The 15,335-nt window shown below is 47.2% G+C and overlaps 1 protein-coding gene across 1 annotated transcript; it reads left to right on the top strand.

Moving 5' to 3' along the window:
- Window positions 1–10,260: 10,260 nt before the first annotated feature.
- Window positions 10,261–10,885, top strand: LOC102942288 (ubiquitin-like protein 4A; the record flags this gene model as incomplete). The annotated part of the gene is made up of 1 exon (XM_007055020.4): window positions 10,261–10,885. A coding segment is annotated over one exon (465 nt), but the record flags the coding sequence as incomplete, so codon positions are not given.
- Window positions 10,886–15,335: the final 4,450 nt, after the last annotated feature.

Here is a 15,335-nt window from a genome sequence, read left to right as displayed (position 1 = left end):
TGGCCTCATGCATGCTCTGAGTGGCAAGCCTTCCCGTCAGCATGGCCCTTTCACACCCTAGGGAACTCGTGAGGCAACATTCTTGAGCAACAAAGAGATGCGTGACATAGTGGTACATAAAATAAACTTGTTAAATCTCTCCCCCAATGATCACCATGTCTGAGGGGCTCTAATTTACCTTTGCCCCAAATCTAAGCACCTTTGATTTAAATCCATATCCCTTGTTTTTCAGAATAACTTTTACGTTTCCATTTTCTTTGCATGTGGCGTTTAAGGGGGGAGCAGGGTTGTTTTGTTTGGGTGCCAAAGGTCGATTTTTCATTTTTTTTTTTTTTTAAGTTTTATGGAAAGAAACAAAGTGTCTTTTGAAAAGCTGCTTTACCAGGGCTGCTTTTGCCCTGAAAACACACGCACCTGGAAATTCCACTGCTCAAGAGTAGCTGTAAAAAGATTAGTGCCTAAATGCTCTCGCTGAGCCTGGGGAGCTGGGAAATCGGCTGAGTACCATGGTTGGAGCCCCTCTCTGTCCCTAAAAACAGAATTAGAGGGGTCCTTTATAAATAGAAAAGCAGACTGAAATGTCAGGTTTCTTTTCAAAGCAGGATGCCATTTAAATGCTTCCTCGACTTCCCCAGTCATAAAAGTGTGGAGACTCGTGCAGAGCAGGCCTTGACGAACTGATTTTAAAGTGTATTATTTGCCAGTTTAGGGTCATACCCTATGAGCAGCTTACAGCAAGCCGCCTTCAAGCCATCACAGCAAAGCAGGCTAGCCCTGAAATCTCCTGCGCTGTATCAGAATTTCCCTGAGCTCTCCCCCTGCTTGTTCTACCTGTCCAAGCTGCATGTTACTGGGTGGGGGCGTTTAATGTTTTGTTTGTTTTTAACTTGAAAAAAAAAAGAGCTGCTGGAGAATACAGAATCCTCCTCCCCTCAGTGCACCTGAACCATAGAAGTGTTGGACTGGAAGTGACCTCGAGAAGTCAGCTACTCCAGGTCCCTGCACTCAGCGCAGGACTGAAGAGTGCCTTTATGAACACACAAGTGTGTGCAGCATCAAATGAGTCACAAAAGCTAGGAAACCTGTCGCTGAGCTGCCCTTAGCAGAGCTGCTAGATGCCACTTTGCCCTCAAAAAGTAGCTAGGGGGCATGCGGGGGTGAGGTAATCTTTTTTTTTATTGGACCAACTTCTGTTGGTGAGAGAGAGCTACACAGAGTTCTTCTTTGGGTAAAAAGGTAGCAGCAGCCTGAAGCTCATCAAGACTAGAGCCGCCCATGTCACTAACACCCGTGGATCTGAACGGGTGCTAGCAATGGTTGGGAATTTTTAGAAAATGTCCCCAGTAGCGGTGGACTTTAAGGCTTTTACTTTTAACTCGTCCTGAGGTGTTCAGCCCCTAATACATACAGTGTGTTCCGCAGAGCACCCGGGTCTAGGGTGCGGGGTGCTTTAGAAAGGAATCAGAGATAAGCTAGGGTCATGTGTCCAGGGTCCATTTGATCACCAGGGAGGATATGGACCCTGGAGAGCTGGTGAGGGTATGGTGAGTGAGAAAGCATCCTCAGAGCCCTGAGATGGGTGGAAGCAACAGCTACTTCTCACCTACCTCAGGAAAATTAAACAAAGGGGAAAATTAAACACTGGCAACTAAATTTCATTTGACACTTTTAGTTGGAGTGATAAATTCACCAGTGCTGGTATGTAAGGTACATGAGCACCCGCACCATGGTCAAACTCTATTCCCTGCGCATGCAGAGTGCTTACAAGTGCTTCCTTGCTTTGCCTGCACACATGGATAGTTCAGAGGATCTGGGACCATGCACTCAGCAGGTGTAATTTACTCCCCAAGCTTTGAAAGTTTAGCCCAACAATAGAGATGGGACCCAAACCAAAATCCTGTCTCAACCTTCCCTTGCCCTTCTCTCTAAAGATGGTGTCTGAACTTTGTGCCTTGGCCCCCTCTCTACCAAAAATGACTGTGCTGATTGATTGATATTTTTCCATCACTCCTGAGCTGAGCCCTTGTTTGCCAAGCTTTCAGCCTAGAGCAAATTTTTACAGTCAAATTATAACCCCTTTGAAAAAGAGAAGTTTTTCTGGATATTCCACTCTCACGCCCATTACTCACCTTGTAATGAGCCAGGGAATATGACATGGTTTTTAACTGTATGGTATCCACTTCCCAAAGCTCAGTGTCTCAGGTGTGAGCACTCCCCTCGTTAAATTCACTTCCTTTGCACCTTGGCTCCAAATCCTCTGCTAGGGCTTCTGTTTTCTGGGATAGCTAGTGGCGGGACACCTGTCCTGGGAGCTGTGAGGGAGGAGAATGAATAAGTGGTCATGTTTTCAGAAAGGAAAATGCAGGGGCTGGATAGGTAGCCAGCTAGCATGCCACATATCACAGGATCCTCATGACCCTCTATGGCATGATGCTATGCTGCAATGATGAATACGCACCTCACTTAGAAGCCACCTTTCACATTATCAGCTCTCAGAATATCATCTTGTGTCTCAATGTTTGATGTTTTATTTAAAGCCCCAGCTCCAGATATCACTTGATTACATGAGCCTCTCAGGGTCTTTTGTTTGTTTGGGTAAGTAAGTTTCTAGCCCTCATGGTTGCAGACAAAAGCCTGAAAACACAACTCTCAAGTGTAATCTAACAGCTCAAAACCAGAGAGCACATTTAAAATAGAGACATTTTTAATCCAGTCTCTTGACTTTTGTGGGGGGGCCTGATTCAGGATTTTTGCATGCCTAGGGTGGCAAACCTTTACAAACATATATGAAGGCCAGACCCTACCCAGACGAGCTTACATTCTATGAACCTGATCCTGCACTCGCAAGAGTAATCCCATTGGAAACAGTGAGCAAGGACTGCTCCTGGAGGTAAGGCCCTGCAGGATCGGAACCTAAATTAGACAGTTACACATGAGTAGTAGACTCACCTGGGTGGGAGGGGGATAGTGGCACACTTATGAGCCCCTCGTCTGCAACTGAGGCCGTATCTACACTACAAACGCTTTGCCGGTATAGTTATACAGCCAGAGCCTCCTAGTGTAGATGTCTATGCTGGCAAAGGGAGTCCTGCTGCTGGTATGGGAATGCCACTGCACAGAACAACGTTAGCTATGCCAACAGAAGCATTCTGGGTCTACGCAGAGGGGTTCGCCGGCATAGCAAAGTGGTTTATCACACTCTTCACTGATGCAGCAATACCAACAAAAAACTTTAGTGTAGATCTGGCCTGAGACGTCACTTGGCCACACCATACACACTGTGGTTAACACTCTTAGGTCAGTCATTATTTCACTGTTCACCCTTGAACACTCCACAACAGGGGATGAAGAGAGGAGAGAATAGTGCCAGTGACAGAGGGGTGCCAGAAATGGGTCCATCAAGTCAGAGACAGAAGGGCACAGGGTCCTCCTTTGTTTTCTTTCAAATGAGAAAAAACAAAATGCCAGGATTGTGCAGCATTTGACAGTAGAAAAGGTTCAGTGAAGCAAACACGACTGCCTAGTGAATTATTACTGCAGGCACATATCAGAGAAAACCATATCCTGTCGATGCAGTGGGGAAAGGAAGACAGTACATCCACTAGTATCTTAGATAGTGGCGATGGGATGGGCTACCCCCAGCTCAAAGGAGGGGCCAGATGACATTGTAATTGTATTTGTTTAGGCTCTGGTTTTCCACAAGAGCTGGTTGGGTGCTCAGCACTTTGGAAAATCTGGTCTCAATGATGGGTGATGAGCACTTTAAAATTTGTTCCTTAATGCTCAGTCACATTGTGTCTGGCAAGCACATAGTGTTTAACCATCAAATAGAACAGCCTGACAATTTAGCCAAGAAAATGGATCACTCGCCACCTCACTCTTCCCTCCTCCCCACCACCAATACCAGAACAAATAACCTTGTTAGCTTCTCAAAAGCCAGCTAGAAGGGATGTGGCTTAAAAGCAGATCCTTTACAGGGTTCAGAAAATGGTCCCTCCGAACTGAGATGCTTCAGCATCTCAAAGCATAAGTGTCCGAGAGGCATAAGCTAAGGTTCCTTCTCTTTGCAGAGCACCTACTGCTTGATACCATTAATGACTCTTCTAAATTATAATCCTAGCAAGTACAGTTTTGCACGATCATCAAAACTCCATTTACCTCAGTAGAGTTACTCCCAATTTACACCAGTGCCAGCATGACAAGAGTTAGCCCCAAGGGATTAGTTGAGAAGGAAAATAGGGCCTCATCTTTCAAGGCGCTGAGTATCTTTATGGAAAGTCCCAGCTAAAGAGGGCAATTCCCCACTAGACTATTTGGTGACACTCTGCCAGACATGGCTAGTGTCTAATCTAAAAGGCTAGAACACTGCCCAACTCTGGCTCAAAGGAGTTTTGAGGTGAGAGGGCAGGGAAAAAGAGCCTCTGTTGTTTCCAGTGCTTGACTTGGAGCCCAGCTCTTTCTAGGTGTGGAAAGGAGCTATTATGAGAGGTGAGGCCCCAGCTGCAGATTCATTAACATCTATACAATAGAGTCCATGGTCTCACACACACTGGAACTAAGATGTGGGCAAATGTCAGGATAACTGTGTTGCTGAGATTTACGTGAGCATGGAGGCCTCCACAGGCAGGGACTTTTCAAGGTGGTTCCAAGCCTCAGTCGCTGCAAACTTCCAAAGCCGCGGTTGTTTTTTCTTAACAAGAGCTTTGATCAGCCAGGGCATGTCTACACTGCAGCGGGGAGTGAGTCTCTCGGGTTAGGCAGACTTGTGTTAGCTGGGCTCACGCTGGTGTGCTAAAAATAGCAGTGTGGATATTGATGGAGGTGTGGGCTAGCCACCCTAGCTCAGACTCACCCTACCCCGAGCCTCTGCCAGTGCCGCAACATCCACACTGCTGTTACTTTTAGACTCACTCCCAGCTATAGTGCAGAGATACCTTTAAGCTCCAGCAGCTAAGGGCAGCAGTGAGATCCCAGGACAGAGCCTCAGAGAGGATGTCCGTGACTGATAAAACGGGAGAACAAGTGATAATTTGTGTTCTGATTTTACTTACAAGACAAAATCCACGATGCCAACGGTCAGTGGATGTCAGAGTCATGAGCAGACATGACGTGGTCATTACCGACATCTCAACTAGACTCATGTGAAAAGGATCAATAACCTCCCACTCCTACAATCTCAGCTTTTCACTGAAGAAAAGGTTGCCTCCCTCCTGGCTGTACAGATAAGCTTGAAAATGTGACACAAGTGTCACTGAGGCAGTGACATCTGCCGCCTCTGCAGAGATCCTGAGTGGTGTGAATAGCCCCGTTTATCTCCATGTGATAGTTAACTCCAAGATCCCCTGCTCTGGGGGGCCGCAGGAAAGGATGAGAGTGCAGCAGGCCCAGCACTTCCACCCAACACTTCGTATGTACTGTGGGGTCCCCGATGCTGCCACCCCTGCGCCTCTCCCAGGTGGGAGAAGGGACGCTGCTGCAGCTGAGAGGAGAAGAGCCTCTGCTCCCCCTTGCCTCTATGGGCAGGAAGGCCCCCCACTTCCACTGCCACTCCACGGGGGAAGTATTTTGTAGTGTGCCGAGAGCTCATTGATTCAGCCCTCCAAGGCATGTCATGCAAGCAAATAAACACGCAGTCCTTGCCCTGAAGAATTTACAATCTAGGGTTCAAACCATGCAAAGATTTACGCACATGCTTGGTTTGGAACTACTCATAAGTGAGGGTTACAAGCAAATAAGAAAGGGGCGAGAGAGGTAGGGCGCTGGTGGGTGTTTGTAGCAAGCTGCTGAGCAGTAGAGGGCCAGAGAAGGCTGCAGACCTTGTTTGTCAATAGGAGGTGGAAGGCTCTACCAGCTGTGGGGCTCCAGTGAACTTTATAATTCCAATAGGCTTTATTTTTCTAGGTAATATCCCTGCATTTTAAATTACCCCTTGAATAATGATCTAATCAAGCAGAATTCCTTTGGTATTCATCAGAATACCAGACAAGCTCTTTGTGGTTAATGTTATCAATGTGGATATCATAAGGACTTTGACAGGATTACCAGTGGAATTCACCATTCATTAACCAGACCATTATTTATAATGGCAGGGGAAGGGGGGTGATGAGTGGTTTTGTTTTTCACATGGGACCCTGTTTATTTGGAGGTGGGGAAGCTCAGGGTGGCAGAGGTGATGAAGGTGTCTGATTCAGAGATCTCAATCAGCTGCCCTGGCAGCACTGAGATCTCTCTCCCCATCTGCACGTCTTCACTTTCATCATCTGTTTCCCTGATGGGGAAACTATCGGAAAAGAGCCACGAGGTTCGCCTGGAGAACTCACTCCACCACACATGGGTTTGAGGCTGTAACCCAGTGAGGAGACAGGCAGCTGAAACCAGTCCACAGCCCTGATCAGCAGATCCATGTAGGAGAGCTAAAGTACTGAAGCCAGGGCACCAATAAAGGGAGCTCTGTTGCAACAAATGGGAGCCTGTTAGAAATTCAGAAGCAGCTGGGATTGAAGGTGAGAGCAGGAGGATATTTAGCCAAGAAAAAAAAAATCCTATTTCCTTTTCTCTTCCCCTAAAATCCAAAATGAGCTCTTTACTGTAGCCTGACTCAGCACAACAGGAAGACAAAAGATAAACACTATTGGGCAATGGAACGCAATGATCAAATATTTAAAAGGAAACAAATATGAAAACAAAACTTAAAAACAGGGCGGTTTTCTATTCAAAGGGCTAAATACAGTAAATATCAATTGTCTAGACTCCCTGTTGCACTCCAGGAAACTTTACATGGGTTAATATTGCTGCAACATTTCCAAACTCTAGCATCTGGGAAAAAAACACTGGCACCAGAAAGAGGCAGACAAAGGTACTTGGCATCCAAAATGAAGTGTAGAAGGACAAAACAAAAGGTGAGGGGGAAATTCCCTGGTGACATCCCAGAGCATCTCTTCATTCATTCCCCATTCAGGCAGGAGGGGTAAGAGGCAAATTTAAAGCCAGATTCAGTGCTTTTTCTGTTGCACAGTGCAGCCCACCTAAAATGATCCAAGCAATCCAGCTTCTTAGGAATTTAATCCCATCTGCACTGCACTGGGATTCCCAGCCCTGCAGGGTGACATCCATTGAACAACACTGAGTTCCTGTAACCAAGGCAGCCTGATTGTGCAAGACCGATGGAGTGTTCTCCAGAACCATGCTTACAGAATCCTGTGAAGTGCTGCGTGCCCTGGACTCCCACCAAAGATGTGTAATGCCTTTGCATACTACTAGTCCTGTCGCACCATTCAAATGCGCCGAATGCTGTCACCATGGTAGTGTTCATTTGTATTGTGATAATTCAGATGAGTTGTGGAGACATAAAGTGTTGCAGAACTGGGACAGTCAGGTTCATTCAGCCTGCAGAAAGAAATATGGTACTGCTTCTAAAGTAAAATGCAAAAGCATTTAGCATTGCTTTCTCTCCCCATTGCCCCACCTGCTAACCTACAGAGATAATTAAACCAGAGTGTGAAAGCACATTCAGTACTGTAGAGTTAGACCAACAGGAGTAGCATGAACCTTCCACACATACTATCACTATATTGATTTAATCACACACAGAACTACTCTACTTAGTACTTTCAAATACACTTAAGGAAGTGGGGATAGGGGAAGGAAACCCCAAAACTCAAAGACGACTTACAAAATGGAGCCCCAACAGAACAAGCCAAAAGCTCCCATCAGTCCTTTCCCATCTACTCAATAGGAGTGGAACTGACCAGGAGTTCAAGTTGAACTGTTTCAACTGCTAGCCCATAATCTAACTTTTCATAGCTCCTATGGAAAACCTCATGTCTCAGAGTCCAAGACCTGGTGTGAATTTCCTCCTCCTCAATTTGTTCCAGGAATCCATCCACTGAGAGACCATCCCAGAAGAGGTACTCCTTAGTGGGTATCCAACATAAACCTGGTTTCCAGGCTCACAGTCCATATTCTAATGCCTTCTTGTTCTTCTTAAGCACATCACTTAGTCTTTGGTTTTTTAAAAAAAATCCATGGGATCTCTCTTAGCTTTTCCTTCAGGCAGCTGCTCCAAAGAGGTCCACCCAAAAGGTAAATGAAAAGCCAAAAAAGTGTCAACATTAAACAGAGACTCAACCTAGCAAAACTGCTGCTGATATTCAGGACTGTTAACCACATGTATCTTGCCTGAACAATTTCCAAACCATAGATGATGTTTAATGTGGAAAAAACTATAAATGTACAAAAAGTTACTTCTAAGTCCAAAACACAGAGTTCCCTACCTACGGCTTTGATGAACAAAGTGTGTTGCATTCTGGCAACACGCTTTTGGCACTCTCAAGAACCTTTTCATGAGCTGGAAATTCATGGCATCGCACATCAGCATAGGCATTACTTACAACAGACAGGGTTGTTGTTTTTTTTCCCCCATCACTGTGCAGGCTCTCTCTTGTCTACACTACACAAGACAATACACTCTCCTCCCAGCATTGCTCTGGGTAGAAAGATGACCAGAATGAGCTGAATAGACATAGAAAAAGTTGTTGTCCATTGTGTTCTGTTGTTCCCACAATTCTTATCTTCATTTCATCTGTGTTCTGTATTGTCTTCCCAGTCCAGCAAAAGACAATTTCTGAGTTAACTGTGCACAAGTTAGTGGTGCCTAGCTTACAGCAGAGCAGATTTGTGTACCTCTCAATAAAATACACGCTCTGAGGAAACGGTACTATTTTCTTCTCTCTTACTGATGATTTTCAAGCACATTCCACAGCTACATTAAAATGAAGCCTTTAAAGCAAACAAGTTGCACTGGCCTCCAAGAATGCTCTAACTCCATAGGAGAAAAGCTCCCCTAGTCTGGCAGATACTGGAAGAATGCAAGATGATGTGTTTGCTGAATAGGGAATCGAACATGCAGAGCATTTAATTCAGTGGACATCTTCTGACATGTCACAACTAAGAAAACCATTTAACGCTGACAACAACCACCATTACTCCAACGGAGTGCAAAAAATGTACTTGTCAAGTTTGTTATCAGATTGTGCAAAAAATTTATGAAGCATCTTCCTATTATGAAGTCTGAACTGAGAACCTTTGGGAGAGTAGATTGAAGACACATGATGCCCAGGCCATGAAGAACATAAAAGAACTACTCTTCTAGCCTCTTATCAGGGGAGAAAGCATTCCTCCTTGGGATCGGATGGGAGAGGACAGGAGAAAGCTAGAGAGCAGGACTTTGCAAGCTTTTTTTGTAAGGCAGCCCACATCTTAATAGAGAAATTGACCTTTTGTGATCAAGCAACATCCCTGTGCCAACTACACCAGTTGTTTGCATGGAGAAGCAGTATTAAGAAAATATTGCAAGAATTTAGCAGGTGGAAAGGAGAAAGAAAGAGAACCATGTGACCTGTCAGGTCTTTGCAGACCACCAGTGGGCCACAGACTGTGGCTTGAAAAATACTGCTGTAGAGTTTTGCTGTTCCATTTGTGACAAAGTTCCTCCTCTGCCTTGGTGGGTCCTGCGCTTATTGGGAGATTTGCTTACCTCAGAGATTCACGGCAGCCCTCAGTTTGGCCACTTTTGCTAGTGGCTCAAACCTGCCGTTCACTCAGCTAACCTCATCACTAGCCAGCATGGGGAAAAGGAAGGAGAACAATCCCCGCAGTCTCTGCTGATCCACTATGTGGGTCAGGGAACAGCCCAGAGACCTTCCCCTCTGGTGGAACCCACAGTCCAAGTCAACTCCTCCTGTATCTGATCAGGAGTTGGGAGGTTTGGGGGGAACCCAGGCCCGCCCTCTACTCCGGGTTCCAGCCCAGGGCCCTGTGGACTGTAGCTGTCTAGAGTGCCTCCTGGAACAGCTGCATGACAGCTACAACTCTCTGGGCTACTTCCCCATGGCCTCCTCCCAACACCTTCTTTATCCTCACCACAGGATCTTCCTCCTGGTGTCTGATAAGCTTGTACTCCTCAGTCCTCCAGCAGTATGCCTTCCCTTCTCACTCTCAGCTCCTAGTGCCTCTTGCTCCCAGCTCCTCGCACACATGCCACAAACTGAAGTGAGGTCCTTTTTAAACTCAGGCACCCTGATTAGCCAGCCTGCCCTAATTGATTCTAGCAGCTTCTTAATTGGCTCCAGGTGTCCTAATTAACCTGCCTGCCTGAATTTGTTCCAGCAAGTTCCTTCTTGTTCTGGAACTGCCTCTGTTACCTTACCCAGGGAAAATGGACCTGCTTAATCTGGGACTAATATATCTGCCTTCTAACACTCACCGGTGAAGCCGCTGCAGGGCCGAGGCTGCAGCCTGCAGGTCTCCCCGGACGAGCGCGTCAGCACCCTGAAGCATCTGGTCTCTGAGAAGTTGAACGTCCCAGTCTCTCAGCAGCGGCTGCTTTTCAAGGGCAAAGTCCTGGCAGATGAGCACCGGCTCTCAGACTATTCCATCGGCCCCGAGTCCAAGCTGAACCTGGTGATCAAGCCACCGGAGAAGGCTTCCCCCGAGGACCCAAGGCACAGGGGACCCCTGCCACCATTCCCGACCATCTGGCACCCGCTGGGCCAGGTTCTGGCTCGGCACTTCAGCACAGCTGACGCGGAGAAGGTGCTGGAGCAGCTGCAGAAGGATTATGAGCGGAGCCTTCGCCTGCTGAGCCTGGATGACATTGAGCGGCTGGCTACGTGGCTGCTGCACCCAGAGGTGGCTGATGCGGTGGAGATGGGATTCCTGGACTAGCACCCAGACAGCCGTGGGCCCGGGGGAAAGACTTCAGCCTGGCCCTCCCTGCACCTGGAACAAGGCACCTGCAGGCAGGGCCCAGTAGGGGGGCTCGGGGTCCCTCTGCCCCCTCCTCACGCCTCTGAACTGCTGCTAAGGAGCCTGTCTGTGTCTCCCATTCCCCATTAAAGGTAATGGTAGGTGTGTGTGGGTGGGAAACACTCTCCTATAGCCATCTGGCCTGACCCTGTCACACATTGATATTTATATCCTGGCATAACAACCTCGAACTTTTGTGACTGGGGAGCTTTTTGTGTTCACCATCACAAAACACGCTATATTATTGTGGTTGTTCGGTGTCAGCGATGACCACTATACCAACCGAATGTCTTCTGCATAGAGGGCCAGATCCTCATCTGGTATAAATCAGTGTAACTCCATTGTCTTGCAGTTTACACCAGCTGAGGATCTATCCCAGAAACATGTTGCTTGTTATAAGAAACATTGGGAGTAGAAGCAACTAAGAACACACATATTTACTTTTTTCCCTTCTACATCTGCATGGAAACACCACTCCTGGAGACCCAGGCTTAACAGACTGATTGTCAACGCTTAATGATGCATAGTCTTCCCCTGCAAGGTTGGATTGTTGAAAGATATGCATAGCTGAAAAAATTCCATCAGCAGTACAGGATTCATTTAAGCACATGCCCCAGAGATTTGCTGAGGCATTACCCCTATTCATATAAAAAATGCCACCAGTCAATGGTTTCTTTTAAGGCAGATCCTGAGATTTTTCATCATCACTAATAAGGAATGGCTGAACTTTCCTTTTTCCCCTCCTGTCCTTCATTCAATAAACCAAGCTGATGGATGGCCAAGTGCTAAAGAACCAGGTCTAGCCCTCTCACTTTGTGCTATGATTTTGCTGTCAGTGCACACTTTCTGGGACAACTGCCCAACACATGCAGTTACAGCCAGTGATAGCTGTAGTCAGAAAGGAGAACCTCAGGACAAACCCCCCCTAACATGAGAGCTAATGTGCAGTTCCAAGGTAGGCAGCAAAAGTCCAATTGTTTGGTTCATATAAACCTAGACTGGCAAAGCACTAGCAAGTATACGGTTAGAGGCAACCCTGCACTGGCAGGGGGATGGACTAGGTCATCACTTTGGGCTTCTCCATCTGTATCTTCTAATTACTGTAACACCATAATGTTTTGTCTTGTTGCGATGAGCACCTACAGCAGTGTGTCTGAGCTCCTATAGAAACTGGCGTATTTCTGAAGGGGTTAGTAATGGAATTCAGTGCTCTCTACCTAGGCCTCCAGCTTCAAAGCAGCCTGGGAGGATAGTGACTGGAAGCTGTTACCATGGTGCCCTCTGTGAAATGAGCCTATGGAGTCATTCCAGATGCCAGAGCACAAGGGTCCAGAGCACAAACGCATTAACACAACAGACCCAAAGAGTCTGTCCCACCTTCCACTGGAGTCAATAGAATCTTTCTTCAGTAGGAGATTGGTCAGGTCATAACTAGGATTCCCAACAGACATGTCAATCGCTGGATGGGCACTAGGTGTGCTCCCTCCAGGTCTGGTGTGAAGCACATTGGTGGGGTGGCTCAGGGAAGCTTGCACTGTTGCTGCCCAGGCTCTCCTTGGTGGCTCAGTAAAGGCCTGGGGTATCTTGTTAATGTGACCTCATATCCTGTAAGCTAATCCTGTGAAATGAGAAATGTGATAAAGAAGTGAACTACTGAATGGAAAAAAGAGTGGGTGCACCAAGCTCTGTAACCTGCTTGTCTGCCCAGCCCTCTTAAACGGATAAAGGTATTTTCTAATGAAACAAAGAAGCTTGTACACAGATCCCTGCTATAGGAATATAATCACTGTTAGCTGAATTTGTGCATAAAGGCATCAGCCTTTTATGCTGCTGAGAATGGTGCTGCTCATGAGGTTTGCAACATGAAGAGGCTGGGGGTTTTTTTTAGCCTCTTTCTCTATTTCACAACAGTTCCTGGAAGTTTGTGCGTTCCAAGAGAGCTGCCTGATTTCCTCAGAGCTGCTGTCTTGAAGCTGCATCTGCAGCACTGTTGGCCCTTGTATTTCAGGAATGTGAAAAACTGGCATGGCAAGGTCTGTGATTCAGCCAAGATGATGTGTCGGGACATGACTGAAGTTAATTAAAAGGGAACTTAAGAAAGATAAAGGAAAAAAATTGCAAAACTTCTTAAAGAGCCAATTAATTATTGTTCATGGCCACCCACACCAGCCAAGCCACACCATGGAATCACTACCACCCTGACCACTCACCTAGGAGCCATGAAGAAAAGCAACACATAGGTCAGCATTTGGAAGTGATGGGCCAAATCCTCTGGGTGCTGTAAATGGGCAAAACTCCACTGAAGTTGATGGAACTGCACATATTTACACCAGCAGAGAATTCAGCCCTTCAAATTGAAGTTCACCCTTGGAGATAGTGGTAGGACCACTGATGGCAGGAGCGGAAGAAGGGAATTGTAGGAAGACAGTAAAGCACCAACTACATGAGATCCGGGATTATCTAGTGGACACTCGTGTTCATACACACACCAGAATGCACACAAAGCTGATCCTTCATCAAAGCCTAGGCCACTTACATGACCGAGAGAGATCAATAATGGTCTGCCAGTATTTCCGTCAAGGGGCTCTCACAAAAAAACATCCCCTCCACCTGTGTTCAAGCCCATGCACCAGGGATGCATGTGCTACAGAGGACAGGGAGGGACTGTTCATTCCTTTAGTTTCCCAAACACATTGTCTTACAACCATAACACAGGTAGGAGGTGATATCACATGGCAAACTTGCATTGAGCGGAGCTGCACGAACGGTTTGCACCTTTGTTCCTGAGAATCATGCTGAATATAGTGATAATATAGCAATGCCCAGCTGGGGTCACCTGAAGGCGAGTGAAAGATGAAAGCCTTATGGGGGACCAGGTGGGAGATCCTCCCCAGGGAAATGTTCCCAAAAGACTTGACATTTGTTGCTCTCAAGGGTATTGCTCTGAGGCCCAGGGACTAATCAACTTCTGCAGGAATGATTCAGCAGCATCCACAGGGCATGAATTGCAGTCTTCCCTTCAATTTGGTGATGGGATTTTAACATGATGCTCCTGGGAATTCCCTCTACCACAGCACTGAGGTAGATGGATTAACAAGAACAATGGTGACATGGGTTGAGATCTGCAAAAGTATCCAGCATTGGTCTAAATCTGCCCCCACTGAAGTCCCTGGGACTTTTACCATTAATTTCAATAGCCTCATCCTGCCCCCAGTAGTGAGCGCTTCTGAAAACCCTCCCCTCATGTTGGCCTGTTTAGAGCCAACTAACACAGAGGACTTGAGGACAAAGTGTTGATCCCGAACACCTTCCCCTCCCAGACTTGCCTGCTTCCTCCCAATCCCCCTTACCCAGCTGGGATTTTTGAGGACACTCCCGCTTTTTCACCAACAAGAAGCTTACAGCTCCATTGCAGACCGAGGGCCCCAGAATGAGATGGAGGAAGCAAGCTCTACACCACGAGCCAGGGGTGTGACTCCCCTGCCTGTGTACACATACTCCCACTGCGCTAACACAAGGACAAATAGCCGCGTAGCCGTGGTAACACAAGAAGGAGCAGCCGTGGAGGCAGGACTGAGCACAAATCTGCCTGAAAATGGTGGGTACATACGCTGCCGAGGCTACTGTGGTTACACGACTCTTTATACTCGTGGTACCTCTCATAAAGCTCCCGCGAGTATGTGTACATTAGAATCACACTCCCAGCTTGTAGTGTAGACATGGCATGGGGGGGGGGGGTTTGCACAGTTATGTGTGAAGTAAGATATGAAGGACCCCATCCAGCTCCTTCTCCACCTACGAATGGGCCTGTCAGGCATGCCACAGCCATCACATCGCTTCACTCCCTTCCTCTTCAAGTAAGCCTGAAGTCTCCTGGGACTCGGAGAAAGTGAGCACAGTAAGTTAACGCAGGGATGGGGGAGTGAGTTAGGAAAAATCTCTGCTATGACTCTCAGCTAGCCTGTGGGGCTCTCCCCAGATGGTGGAAGGAAGAGAGCAAGGAGGAGGGGGCTGCAGGGTACTGGAGAGCAGATGTTCTGTTGGCAGCTTTGTTATTGGAGCCATCAGCTGCTTGGTGACAGGGACCCTGCTTGCATGTGGCTCTAGGTGACTACAGGCCTGAGGCAGGGAGATGGGCAGGAAGCAGAAGGACTGGGAGCAAGAGAAAGAGTGACTCAACATGGGGGAAGATGGTCTACTTACAGTGGCCACCATCACCGTTACACGATCGTGACCATTTTCAGAGCCCTGCTGAGTACCTGTATGGAGAAGCACATGGGTATAAATCCAGTAGCCCCTCTTTCCAAATCAGTTCCCTGTTTGCCATTCCTCACATCCTTAAGAACGCCTAAGGACGGGCTTCAATCAACCCTCCAATCCAGCAGAATCGAGTCCCCTAGCACCACACGGGGATACCAGAGTGGCACTGACACGACAGAAGAACACCTCCTGCATGGCCAGGGCATTTCAACTCCTTGGGGTTTCCTGATCCATACACTGCTCCAGTCCAATCCAGCATAGCACAGAGA

The sequence above is a fragment of the Chelonia mydas genome, chromosome 15 (genome assembly GCF_015237465.2).
Source record: "Chelonia mydas isolate rCheMyd1 chromosome 15, rCheMyd1.pri.v2, whole genome shotgun sequence".
NCBI classification, from domain to species: Eukaryota; Metazoa; Chordata; order Testudines; family Cheloniidae; genus Chelonia; species Chelonia mydas.
Note: the sequence above shows the minus strand (reverse complement) of the source record. Positions and strands in the feature narration are given on the sequence as shown.